This window comes from Oncorhynchus nerka, linkage group LG12 (assembly GCF_034236695.1).
Source record: "Oncorhynchus nerka isolate Pitt River linkage group LG12, Oner_Uvic_2.0, whole genome shotgun sequence".
NCBI classification, from domain to species: Eukaryota; Metazoa; Chordata; class Actinopteri; order Salmoniformes; family Salmonidae; genus Oncorhynchus; species Oncorhynchus nerka.
Window position 1 is genome coordinate 87,055,931 of NC_088407.1, and position 13,319 is coordinate 87,069,249.

General features: G+C 43.5%; 1 protein-coding gene across 3 annotated transcripts in view; it reads left to right on the forward strand.

The window, feature by feature from the left end:
- Positions 1 to 713: 713 nt before the first annotated feature.
- LOC115115846 (phosphofurin acidic cluster sorting protein 2-like) overlaps positions 714 to 13,319 on the forward strand; it is a 172,276-nt gene continuing 159,670 nt past the window's right edge. For all 3 annotated transcript variants that reach the window (XM_065025913.1, XM_065025914.1, XM_065025915.1), the window contains exon 1: positions 714 to 1,040. In XM_065025913.1, coding sequence (XP_064881985.1) covers positions 925 to 1,040 — 116 coding nt within the window. In that variant the 5' untranslated portion in view covers positions 714 to 924. The remainder of the gene's footprint in view (positions 1,041 to 13,319) is intronic.

The window sequence follows — 13,319 nt, forward strand, 5'->3', positions numbered from 1 at the left end:
GAGCATTGTATAATTAATAACTTCACCTTAATCAATGTCTGCTTTTTTTAATGTTTTGATCCATCTACCAACAGGTACCCTTCTTTACAAGGCATTGGGAAAACCTCCCTGGTCTGTGTGGTTGAATCTGTGTTTGAAATTCAATGCTGGACTGAGGGACCTTACAATTATCTGTATGTGTGGGGTTACAGAGATGAGGTAGTCATTTAAAAATCATGTTAAACACTATTTATTGCACTCAGAGTGAGTCCATGCAAATTATTGTGTGACTTGTTAAGCACTTTTTTTTAAAACTCCTGAACTTATTTAGGCTTGTCAAAGCAAAGGGGTTGAATACTTATTGACTCAAGACATTTAAACTTGACATTTTTTAGTAATTTGCAAAAATGTTGAACAATATAATTCCACTTTGACAGTATGGGGTATTGTGTGTAGATGGGTGATTTAAAAAAAAATCTCAACACAACAAAATGTGGAAGAAAATCAATACTGTCTTGAAAGCACTGCACTTTACATTATACATTTTCTTGACATATTTTTGCATGTAGGTTGGACAGAGCGCCGCGGTGCAAGGACATTGCATACATGCAACTGAGTCAGCTTGTGCCCAAGCTGAACGAGAATGTGTCCATGGCATTGCCAGCAATGACGTTATTTCCTGTGGGTGGCAGTGTGGGCATGGTACTGCAGGTCTAGCGAACAGTGCGCGCGAGTCCTCCATGGAAACAAGCGAGGAGAAAGGAGGAGCAGTTCGCCTGGAACAAGCCTCTGCGCTGACTCCCCATTGTACCAACTTAATAACCGCATGAATAATTCATTAAACTTGCTAACGCACATTAAGACAAAGACATATTTTAGTCAGATAGCTATCATTTTTTTACCGCCTCGGCTCGTGTGGACGTTTAGCCAGCCTCATAACGAGCCATGGCGGAGCGAAGTGGCCGGCTGAGCCTCGGTGGAGGGGGACTCAACAGACCCGTGCCTATGAACCTGTTCGCCACATGGGAAATAGATGGATCTTCCCCGAGTTGCATCCCGAGGTAAGCCCCCATTCTTTGTCTCCCACTGCATCAAGACTTTGTCAGACTTGTTAGTGCCACAGCAAGCAGACAGTTTGCGCTGATGATAGCTACGTTGTAATCATACAGCCGCCGAGCTGCAGTGGCGTCAGTATTATCGCCTGAGAACAACCAGCCCATTGCAATGACTGTCATGTAGCTCCTATGGTAATGCAGACAATGTGTGACTATTTTCGACAATGACTATCCCAAAACGTTTCTTCCAAAGATGGATAGCTCGCTAACCACTGCAGTACTCTACCAAAGTTTAGGCAGTGCTAGTTCGCTATATCGAGAGACCATGGACTCACGGGATAGACGTAACATAGTAAATAAAATCGGTTGTGTCCAATTTGGTATGATATATATATTACGTTTGGTATGATATTCATTTGTGGATGTCCTTCATACATTTTGTATGATATGTTAGGAATTGTAAATCATATGTGACATTACAATTGTTAGGATATGTTACGAATTGCAATTCATACATTATTCCTCAAATGTACAATAAGTATGCTGTGTTAAGTATGCCAATGTGTTAAATGTTAGGTAGGTGGCTAAGTATGCCAATGTGTTGTGGCTAAACGTTAGGTAGGTGGCTAAGTATGCCAATGTGTTAAACGTTAGGTAGGTGGCTAAGTATGCCAATGTGTTAAACGTTAGGTAGGTGGCTAAGTATGCCAATGTGTTGTGGCTAAGTATGCCAATGTGTTGTGGCTAAACGTTAGGTAGGTGGCTAAGTATGCCAATGTGTTGTGGCTAAACGTTAGGTAGGTGGCTAAGTATGCCAATGTGGCTAAACGTTAGGTAGGTGGCTAAGTATGCCAATGTGTTGTGGCTAAACGTTAGGTAGGTGGCTAAGTATGCCAATGTGGCTAAACGTTAGGTAGGTGGCTAACGTTCGGTAGGGTAGGGGTTAGGGTTCAGAGGTAGGTTAAATGGTTAAGGTTAGGGAAAGGTTTCGCTAACATGCAAAGTTGTAAATGAGTTAAAATGCTAAAGTTATCCGTGATGAGATTCGAACACGCATCCTAGATGTAAGTGTGTTACGGCCACCCCTTACACCCGACCAACCTCCCTCCTTTTGTTTTAGCCTTAATAAATAACCTTCTGTCCCATGTAACCGTACCAGCGTTCGTTCCGGATTTTCGTTTACAATGTTACGTCTAGTGTATGAGACCAGGCTGAGTGAGACACTAACCTTGGACAAGGACCGATGAGTTTTCCCTCCCAATGCCAACAGCAGTGATGGATAGAGTGACATCCATAGCATAGCAATGAAACTATATTGGTGGAGCTTATAAGTCTGATTTATATTAAAAATGCCACCCAATGGATTTTTTTTCAAGTTTTGGATGCCCTCATCTCCTTTTCTGACCTCTCATGAAGTGCCAAGGATGATGTCCACATCTGGTGATGATCAGCTGTGGCGAGCGAGTAATAACATGTTTTCATGTTTGGCTGGCATGACAACGACCATATGGCTGGCATGACAACGACCATATGAGTTGGCTATTCTTTACCTCTTGTGGTTGTTGTCATGCCAAACATGAAAACATCTTCTGAAGAGGAAATCAGATGCTATTTAGGGTAGCCTAGCCTGGGGGTGAAAGTGAAGTCTGCTTAGTTCCACCAGGCTCGTGCTGGTAGCCCACTGGAGGGACAAGACAGACCTACGTAGACAGCCATTGTCGCACAAAGCAATCTGGATGCAATTTATGGTGCTTGCATCAAGGGAGAACATAGAAAATAGATGTTCTGATTTCTTTCTTGAGGCACCTTACTGTATCATAGACCTACCCCAATGGGAGGACAGGAATATAGACCTAGACCAATGGGAGGACAGTAATATAGACCTAGACCAATGGGAGGACAGTAATATAGACCTAGCCCAATGGCAGGACAGGAATATAGACCTAGCCCAATGGCAGGACAGTAATATAGACCTAGTCCAATGGGAGGACAGGAATATAGACCTAGCCCAATGGGAGGACAGTAATATAGACCTAGCCCAATGGGGGGACAGTAATATAGACCTAGCCCAATGGGAGGACAGTAATATAGACCTAGCCCAATGGCAGGACAGTAATATAGACCTAGCCCAATGGCAGGACAGTAATATAGACCTAGCCCAATGGGAGGACAGTAATATAGACCTAGCCCAATGGGAGGACAGTAATATAGACCTAGCCCAATGGCAGGACAGTAATATAGACCTAGCCCAATGGCAGGACAGTAATATAGACCTAGACCAATGGCAGAACTTGAATCTAAACATTGAAACAAACAGAATGATGTAGCAGAAATCTCTTGAACACTGTTTGCGTTCCCAGATGCCACCCTAACTATTCCCTACACAGTGCTCTACTTTTGACCTGAGCTTGTACTACACTATAGGGAATAGTGTGCACTAGACAGGGAATAGTGTGCACTAGACAGGGAATAGTGTGCACTAGACAGGGAATAGTGTGCACTAGACAGGGAATAGTGTGCACTAGACAGGGAATAGTGTGCACTAGATAGGGAATAGTGTGCACTAGATAGGGAATAGTGTGCACTAGATAGGGAATAGTGTGCACTAGACAGGGAATAGTGTGCACTAGACAGGGAATAGTGTGCACTAGACAGGGAATAGTGTGCACTAGACAGGGAATAGTGTGCACTAGACAGGGAATAGGGTGTCATTTGGGATGCATCCTCTCTCGACAGCTTGTTTCTCTGAGGAAGCTTGGAAGACTTTCAGCAGCACTTGGCCCTAGAAGCTGTTTGGTCACGGCTTGGCTTGATACAGGCAGACCTGCTGAAGTAGGTCAGCGTTGAGCTCGGTCTCAGAGTAGCAGCTCGTTTAAGATCATAGTGAATAAGGACACAGGGGGATCTGATCCTAGATGCTTTCTGAATGCGGACCCTGTCCTGTATTATATTGACTTACAGTACGTTATTCCCCCCCCCATGTGGGTTGAGGCTGTACTCGTAAATATACTAGTCAAGCCTTGGCATCCTTTTCAGAGATCATTGTTGAGAATCTGAGGTGGCAGGGTAGCCTAGTGGTTAGAGAGTTGGACTAGTAACCAGCAGGTAGACTAGTGGTTAGAGAGTTGGACTAGTAACCAGCAGGTAGACTAGTGGTTAGAGAGTTGGACTAGTAACCAGCAGGTAGCCTAGTGGTTAGAGAGTTGGACTAGTAACCAGCAGGTAGACTAGTGGTTAGAGAGTTGGACTAGTAACCAGCAGGTAGCCTAGTGGTTAGAGGCAGGTAGCCTAGTGGTTAGAGAGTTGGACTAGTAACCAGCAGGTAGCCTAGTGGTTAGAGAGTTGGACTAGTAACCAGCAGGCAGTCTAGTGGTTAGAGGCAGGGTAGCCTAGTGGTTAGAGAGTTGGACTAGTAACCAGCAGGTAGACTAGTGGTTAGAGAGTTGGACTAGTAACCAGCAGGTAGACTAGTGGTTAGAGAGTTGGACTAGTAACCAGCAGGTAGCCTAGTGGTTAGAGAGTTGGACTAGTAACCAGCAGGTAGACTAGTGGTTAGAGAGTTGGACTAGTAACCAGCAGGTAGCCTAGTGGTTAGAGAGTTGGACTAGTAACCAGCAGGTAGCCTAGTGGTTAGAGGCAGGTAGCCTAGTGGTTAGAGAGTTGGACTAGTAACCAGCAGGTAGACTAGTGGTTAGAGAGTTGGACTAGTAACCAGCAGGTAGCCTAGTGGTTAGAGAGTTGGACTAGTAACCAGCAGGTAGCCTAGTGGTTAGAGGCAGGTAGCCTAGTGGTTAGAGAGTTGGACTAGTAACCAGCAGGTAGCCTAGTGGTTAGAGAGTTGGACTAGTAACCAGCAGGTAGCCTAGTGGTTAGAGGCAGGTAGCCTAGTGGTTAGAGAGTTGGACTAGTAACCAGCAGGTAGCCTAGTGGTTAGAGTGTTGGACTAGTAACCAGCAGGTAGTCTAGTGGTTAGAGGCAGGTAGCCTAGTGGTTAGAGAGTTGGACTAGTAACCAGCAGGTAGACTAGTGGTTAGAGAGTTGGACTAGTAACCAGCAGGTAGCCTAGTGGTTAGAGAGTTGGACTAGTAACCAGCAGGTAGCCTAGTGGTTAGAGAGTTGGACTAGTAACCAGCAGGTAGCCTAGTGGTTAGAGCGTTGGACTAGTAACCAGCAGGTAGACTAGTAGTTAGAGCGTTGGACTAGTAACTGAAAAGTTGCTAGATCGAATCCCCGAGCTGACAAGGTAAAAATCTGTTGTTCTGCCCCTGAACAAGGCAGTGAACCCAATGTTCCCCGGTAGGCCGTTATTGTAAACAATAATTTGTTCTTAACTGACTTGCCTAGATAAATAAAGATTAAAATAAATAAATTCTGTGAGCAGGGCGTCTGTTTTCTACAGCCTTTGGAAAGGGCATTTCCATGGGAACGGAATTACGCTTTGACTCAGATCTTTCACTTTAAAATGTATGCCAAACAAAAAGTGTAACAAACCAACTGCATACAACTGTATGCATAAGGACTACTTTGAACAATGTACAACCTGGGAAAATATCACAAAAACACATTCACTGGAGGAACAGTGAAGATGCAATGTTTGGTAACAAGAATCAGAGTTAAATCTCCCTCAGTGTTTTTATGGGACAACATTTTCCAAAAACTCTAGAATGTTGGCAGAAAGAATGGGGTGTCACTATGACATCACACCTTGAGTATGAAAACATCTCTTTTGGTTATTGAAGGGAAGGGAAGTGGATTTATACACGCTAAGGGAATTACGGTATGTGTAATGTGTATTTGTATTAATTATGGATCCCCATTAGTTCCTGTCAAGGCAGCAGCTACTCTTCCTGGGGTTTATTATGGATCCCCATTAGTTCCTGTCAAGGCAGCAGCTACTCTTCCTGGGGTTTATTATGGATCCCCATTAGTTCCTGTCAAGGCAGCAGCTACTCTTCCTGGGGTTTATTATGGATCCCCATTAGTTCCTGTCAAGGCAGCAGCTACTCTTCCTGGGGTCCAGCAACATGGTTTCACAACACATTAAGTGTGTTCCCTCAGGCCACGGGTTGGTGAGTGTGTCTCTTCACAGTCCCCGCTGTTCCATAAGGTGTATTTTGATCTGTTTTTTAAAATCTGATTCTCCTGCTGCATCAGTTACCTGATGTGGAATAGAGTTCCATGTAGCCATGGCTCTACCTAGTACTGTACTCTACTGTACAAATTCTTAGCCTACACCGGCCAAACATGGACGACGCTGGGCCAATTGTGCGCCGCCCCTATGGGACTCCCAATGACGGCCAGATGTGATACAGCCTGGATTCGAACCAGGGACTACAGTGACACCTCTAGCGCTGAGATGCAGTGTCTTAGACCACTGCGCCACTCGGGAGTGCCCTAGAAAGATGAACAGGAAATGGTTACAGAGCCTTCAGAAAGTATTCAGACCCCTTGAAGCTGACTTATTCAACATGAATTCTGGCCCGTCGACACACAACACAGCATCATGAAAAAAGTGAAAACATGTTTTTCGAAATGTTGTCAAATATATTGAAAATGAAAATACAGAAATATCTCATTTACAGAAGAATTAAACACCTGTCAAAACATGTTAGAATCACCTTTGGCAGCGATTACAGCTGTGAAGCATTCTGGGTAAGTCTCTAAGAGCTTTGCACACCTGGATGGTACAATATTTGCCCATTATTCTTTTAAAAAATCTTCAAGTTCTGTCTAATTGGTTGTTGATCATTGCTCGACAACCATTTTCAGGTCTTGCTATAGATTTTCAATCAGATTTAATAAGTCAAAACTGTAACTTGGCTACTCAGGAACATTCACTCTCTTCTTGGTAAGCATTAAACTAAGTACCTATTTTACAGTCTCCATTGGCCTCATGGTGAAATCCCTGAGCAGTTTCCTTCCTCTCTGGCAACTGAGTTAGGAAGGACACCTGTATCTTTGTAGTGACTGGGTGTATTGATGCATCATTCAAAGTGTAATTAATAACTTCACCATGCTCAAAGGGATGTTCAATGTCTGCTTTTTTTTTTTTTTTACCCATCTACCAATAGGTGTCCTCCCTCAGAGAGGCATTGAAAAACTTCCCTGGTCTTTGAGGTTGAATCTGTGTTTGAAATGCACTGCTCGGCTGAGTGATCTTACAGATAATTGTAAATGTGGGGTACAGAGATGAGGTAGTCATTCAAAAATACTGTTAAACATTATTATTGCACACAGAGTGAGTCCATTTAACTTATTATATGACTTAAGCAAATATTTACTCCTGAACTTATTCAGGCTCCTTACCATAACAAAGGGGTTGAATACTTATTGATTCAAGACATTTCAGATTTTCATTTTTTATTAATTTGTAAACATGTTGAAAAACACTTCCACTTTGACATTATGGGGTATTGTGGGTAGGCCAGTGGGGTATTGTGGGTAGGCCAGTGGGGTATTGTGGGTAAGCCAGTGGGGTATTGTGGGTAGGCCAGTGGGGTATTGTGGGTAGGCCAGTGGGGTATTGTGGGTAGGCCAGTGGGGTATTGTGGGTAGGCCAGTGGGGTATTGTGGGAAGGCCAGTGGGGTATTGTGGGTAGGCCAGTGGGGTATTGTGGGTAGGCCAGTGGGGTATTGTGGGTAGGCCAGTGGTGTATTGTGGGTAGGCCAGTGGGGTATTGTGGGTAGGCCAGTGGGGTATTGTGGGTAGGCCAGTGGGGTATTGTGGGTAGGCCAGTGGGGTATTGTGGGTAGGCCAGTGACAAAAAAAACTAAATGTAATCCATTTTAAATTCAGGCTGAAACACAATATCATGTGGGAAAAGTGAAGGGGTGTGAATGCTTTCTGAAGGCTCTGTATGAGCTGCACGTAACAGGGGTGTGAATACTTTCTGAAGGCTCTGTATGAGCTGAACGTAACAGTATTGTGAACTACTATGATTTCCCATTGCAGCCAATTCAATTGCAGTAATTTCGTTACTGATTTTGTCGGTAATTCCGTTACTGATTTGGTAACAGAATTATGAGTTTTAAACACTTAAGAATTCATAAACGCAGTAAAAACACTGACTTGTTACTTGTTTGAACTTTCATTATCCTCATGATGGAGAGGAATAATATGTTACAGAGATGTTTTTTTTGGTAACAGAATTATAAAAAGACAGTGCCCTTTTTTAGACTTACAGAAATAATAATGTCTCTAAATCAAAATATAGTTGTTGATATTAGCTGGCAGGTGTCTTTACATCAACATAAATAAAATAAAAAAATGTTTTATTTATTTTTTACCCGTTTTTCTCCCCAATTTCGTGGTTTCCAATTGTTAGTAGTTACAATCTTGTCTCATCGCTACAACTCTGCTCTGTAACAGCGTTCGTCTGTCGAAGGAGAGGACCGAAATGCAGCGTGGTGGTTACTCATGTTCTTTAATGAAAAAAATAGCGCTACATGAAATAACTAAATAAATACAAAACAACAAACGGAACGTGAAAACCTAATTACAGCCTATCTGGTGAACACTACACAGAGACAGGAACAATCACCCACAAAATACACAGTGAAACCCCGGCTACCTAAATATGGTTCCCAATCAGAGACAACGAGAATCACCTGACTCTGATTGAGAACCGCCTCAGGCAGCCAAACTTATGCTACACCCCTACTCAGCCGCAATCCCAATGCCTACAAAACCCCAATACGAAATACAACATTTAAACCCATGTCACACCCTGGCCTGACCAAATATATAACGACAACACAAAATACTATGACCAAGGCGTGACAGGCTCAGGACAGACGAAGGTTGAAAGTCATGTGTCCTCCGATACACAACCCAACCAAGCCGCACTGCTTCTTTACACAGCACGCATCCAACCCGGAAGCCAGCCGCACCAATGTGTTGGAGGAAACACCGTGCACCTGGCAACCTTGGTTAGCGCGCACTGCGCCCGGCCCGCCACAGGAGTCGCTGGTGCGCGATGAGACAAGGACATCCCTACCGGCAAAACCCTCCCTAACCCGGACGACGCTAGGTCAATTGTGCGTCGCCCCACGGACCTCCCGGTAGCGGCCGGTTACGACAGAGCCTGGGCGCGAACCCAGAGTGCCCTTAACCCCTGCGCCACCCGGGAGGCCCCCGACATTAATGTGCTTTAAGACTTTTTCTGCGAGATGTTTTCATTTGTTTGACCAGAAATTAAAGTCTCTGCTTATTCCTTTGCTTAATGGTTATGGAAAATGGTTGAAAAATGCTGTTTCATTTGACACCCAATTTGACAATGCTCCTATAAACTTCACGTGTTGGTGCTCACGGATCCTTTCGCGTGGAAATGACCTCAAGTTGACCTCCTTTTTGGTCTGTCCCCTCCTGGTGTTGTCAAATACAAACACGAGTTGATTAGGCCTTCCCAGATTGAGGCTTGTTAAACTGGTTCAGTGGGAATTGAACTGCCACTCAGTACCTTCTGTTTCCTGTGGAGCAGCTCTGTATTGATCCTTCTGTTTCCTGTGGAGCAGCTCTGTATTGATCCACGTCCCTTACGTTGGATTCTGCAACCCAGCTTCTGCTCCGTCCCAATTGGCACCCTAAACCCTACATAGTGCACTACTTTTGACCAGTTCCCCATGGACCCAAGTTAACAGTAGTGCACTATATAGGGTTTTAGGAGGTCATTTGGGAGGTACCTTAGCCCTGCATTCCCATTTAGAAACCTGTTCAGCCCTAGTCACTGAGGTGGGAAATTGTTACCCCTGAAATAACTGTTGAAGGTCAGTAGTAATATAACTGAACGTGGGGTCAGTAGTATTATAACTGTTGAACGTGGGGTCAGTAGTATTATAACTGTTGAACGTGGGGTCAGTAGTATTATAACTGTTGAACGTGGGGTCAGTAGTATTATAACTGTTGAACGTGGGGTCAGTAGTATTATAACTGTTGAACGTGGGGTCAGTAGTATTATAACTGTGGGGTGTAGTATTATAACTGTTGAGCGTGGGGTCAGTAGTATTATAACTGTTGAGCGTGGGGTCAGTAGTATTATAACTGTTGAACGTGGGGTCAGTAGTATTATAACTGTTGAACGTGGGGTCAGTAGTATTATAACTGTTGAACGTGGGGTCAGTAGTATTATAACTGTTGAACGTGGGGTCAGTAGTATTATGACTGAACGTGGGGTCAGTAGTATTATAACTGAACGTGGGGTCAGTAGTATTATAACTGTTGAGCGTGGGGTCAGTAGTATTATAACTGAGCGTGGGGTCAGTAGTATTATAACTGTTGAGCGTGGGGTCAGTAGTATTATAACTGACGTGGGGTCAGTAGTATTATAACTGCTGAGCGTGGGGTCAGTAGTATTATAACTGTTGAGCGTGGGGTCAGTAGTATTATAACTGTTGAGCGTGGGGTCAGTAGTATTATAACTGTTGAGCGTGGGGTCAGTAGTATTATAACTGAACGTGGGGTCAGTAGTATTATAACTGTTGAACGTGGGGTCAGTAGTATTATAACTGTTGAACGTGGGGTCAGTAGTATTATAACTGTTGAGCGTGGGGTCAGTAGTATTATAACTGTTGAACGTGGGGTCAGTAGTATTATAACTGTTGAGCGTGGGGTCAGTAGTATTATAACTGTTGAGCGTGGGGTCAGTAGTATTATAACTGTTGAGCGTGGGGTCAGTAGTATTATAACTGTTGAACGTGGGGTCAGTAGTATTATAACTGTTGAACGTGGGGTCAGTAGTATTATAACTGTTGAACGTGGGGTCAGTAGTTTTATAACTGTTGAGCGTGGGGTCAGTAGTATTATAACTGAGCGTGGGGTCAGTAGTATTATAACTGTTGAGCGTGGGGTCAGTAGTATTATAACTGTTGAACGTGGGGTCAGTAGTATTATAACTGAACGTGGGGTCAGTAGTATTATAAGCTGTTGAACGTGGGGTCAGTAGTATTATAACTGAACGTGGGGTCAGTAGTATTATAACTGTTGAGCGTGGGGTCAGTAGTATTATAACTGAACGTGGGGTCAGTAGTATTATAACTGAGCGTGGGGTCAGTAGTATTATAAACTGTCAGTGAGCGTGGGGTCAGTAGTATTATGGCTGAGCGTGGGGTCAGTAGTATTATAACTGTTGAGCGTGGGGTCAGTAGTATTATAACTGTTGAGCGTGGGGTCAGTAGTATTATAACTGTTGAACGTGGGGTCAGTAGTATTATAACTGTTGAGCGTGGGGTCAGTAGTATTATAACTGTTGAACGTGGGGTCAGTAGTATTATAACTGTTGACGTGGGGTCAGTAGTATTATAACTGAGCGTGGGGTCAGTAGTATTATAACTGTTGAGCGTGGGGTCAGTAGTATTATAACTGTTGAACGTGGGGTCAGTAGTATTATAACTGTTGAGCGTGGGGTCAGTAGTATTATAACTGAACGTGGGGTCAGTAGTATTATAACTGTTGAGCGTGGGGTCAGTAGTTTTATAACTGTTGAGCGTGGGGTCAGTAGTATTATAACTGAGCGTGGGGTCAGTAGTATTATAACTGTTGAGCGTGGGGTCAGTAGTATTATAACTGTTGAACGTGGGGTCAGTAGTATTATAACTGAGCGTGGGGTCAGTAGTATTATAACTGTTGAACGTGGGGTCAGTAGTATTATAACTGTTGAACGTGGGGTCAGTAGTATTATAACTGTTGAGCGTGGGGTCAGTAGTATTATAACTGAACGTGGGGTCAGTAGTATTATAACTGAGCGTGGGGTCAGTAGTATTATAACTGTTGAACGTGGGGTCAGTAGTATTAGCTAACTGGGGTCAGTGAACGAACGTGGGGTCAGTAGTATTATAACTGTTGAACGTGGGGTCAGTAGTATTATAACTGTTGAGCGTGGGGTCAGTAGTATTATAACTGTTGAACGTGGGGTCAGTAGTATTATAACTGTTGAGCGTGGGGTCAGTAGTATTATAACTGTTGAACGTGGGGTCAGTAGTATTATAACTGAACGTGGGGTCAGTAGTATTATAACTGTTGAACGTGGGGTCAGTAGTATTATAACTGTTGAGCGTGGGGTCAGTAGTATTATATAGCGTGGGGTCTAGTATTATAACTGTTGAACGTGGGGTCAGTAGTATTATAACTGTTGAACGTGGGGTCAGTAGTATTATAACTGTTGAACGTGGGGTCAGTAGTATTATAACACGTAGTAGTATTATAACTGTTGAACGTGGGGTCAGTAGTATTATGACTGTTGAGCGTGGGGTCAGTAGTATTATAACTGAGCGTGGGGTCAGTAGTATTATAACTGTTGAACGTGGGGTCAGTAGTATTATAACTGTTGAACGTGGGGTCAGTAGTATTATAACTGTTGAAGCGTGGGGTCAGTAGTATTATAACTGTTGAGCGTGGGGTCAGTAGTAATATAACTGAGCGTGGGGTCAGTAGTATTATAACTGTTGAGCGTGGGGTCAGTAGTATTATAACTGTTGAACGTGGGGTCAGTAGTATTATGACTGTTGAGCGTGGGGTCAGTAGTATTATAACTGTTGAGCGTGGGGTCAGTAGTATTATAACTGTTGAGCGTGGGGTCAGTAGTATTATAACTGTTGAACGTGGGGTCAGTAGTATTATAGCTGAACGTGGGGTCAGTAGTATTATAACTGAACGTGGGGTCAGTAGTATTATAACTGTTGAACGTGGGGTCAGTAGTATTATAACTGTTGAACGTGGGGTCAGTAGTATTATAACTGAACGTGGGGTCAGTAGTATTATAACTGTTGAACGTGGGGTCAGTAGTATTATAACTGTTGAACGTGGGGTCAGTAGTATTATAACTGTTGAACGTGGGGTCAGTAGTATTATAACTGAACGTGGGGTCAGTAGTATTATGACTGTTGAACGTGGGGTCAGTAGTATTATAACTGAGCGTGGGGTCATTAGTATTATAACTGTTGAGCGTGGGGTCAGTAGTATTATAACTGTTGAGCGTGGGGTCAGTAGTATTATAACTGTTGAGCGTGGGGTCAGTAGTATTATAACTGTTGAACGTGGGGTCAGTAGTATTATAACTGAACGTGGGGTCAGTAGTATTATAACTGTTGAACGTGGGGTCAGTAGTATTATAACTGTTGAACGTGGGGTCAGTAGTATTATAACTGTTGAACGTGGGGTCAGTAGTATTATAACTGTTGAACGTGGGGTCAGTAGTATTATAACTGTTGAACGTGGGGTCAGTAGTATTATAACTGTTGAGCGTGGGGTCAGTAGTATTATAACTGTTGAACGTGGGGTCAGTAGTATTA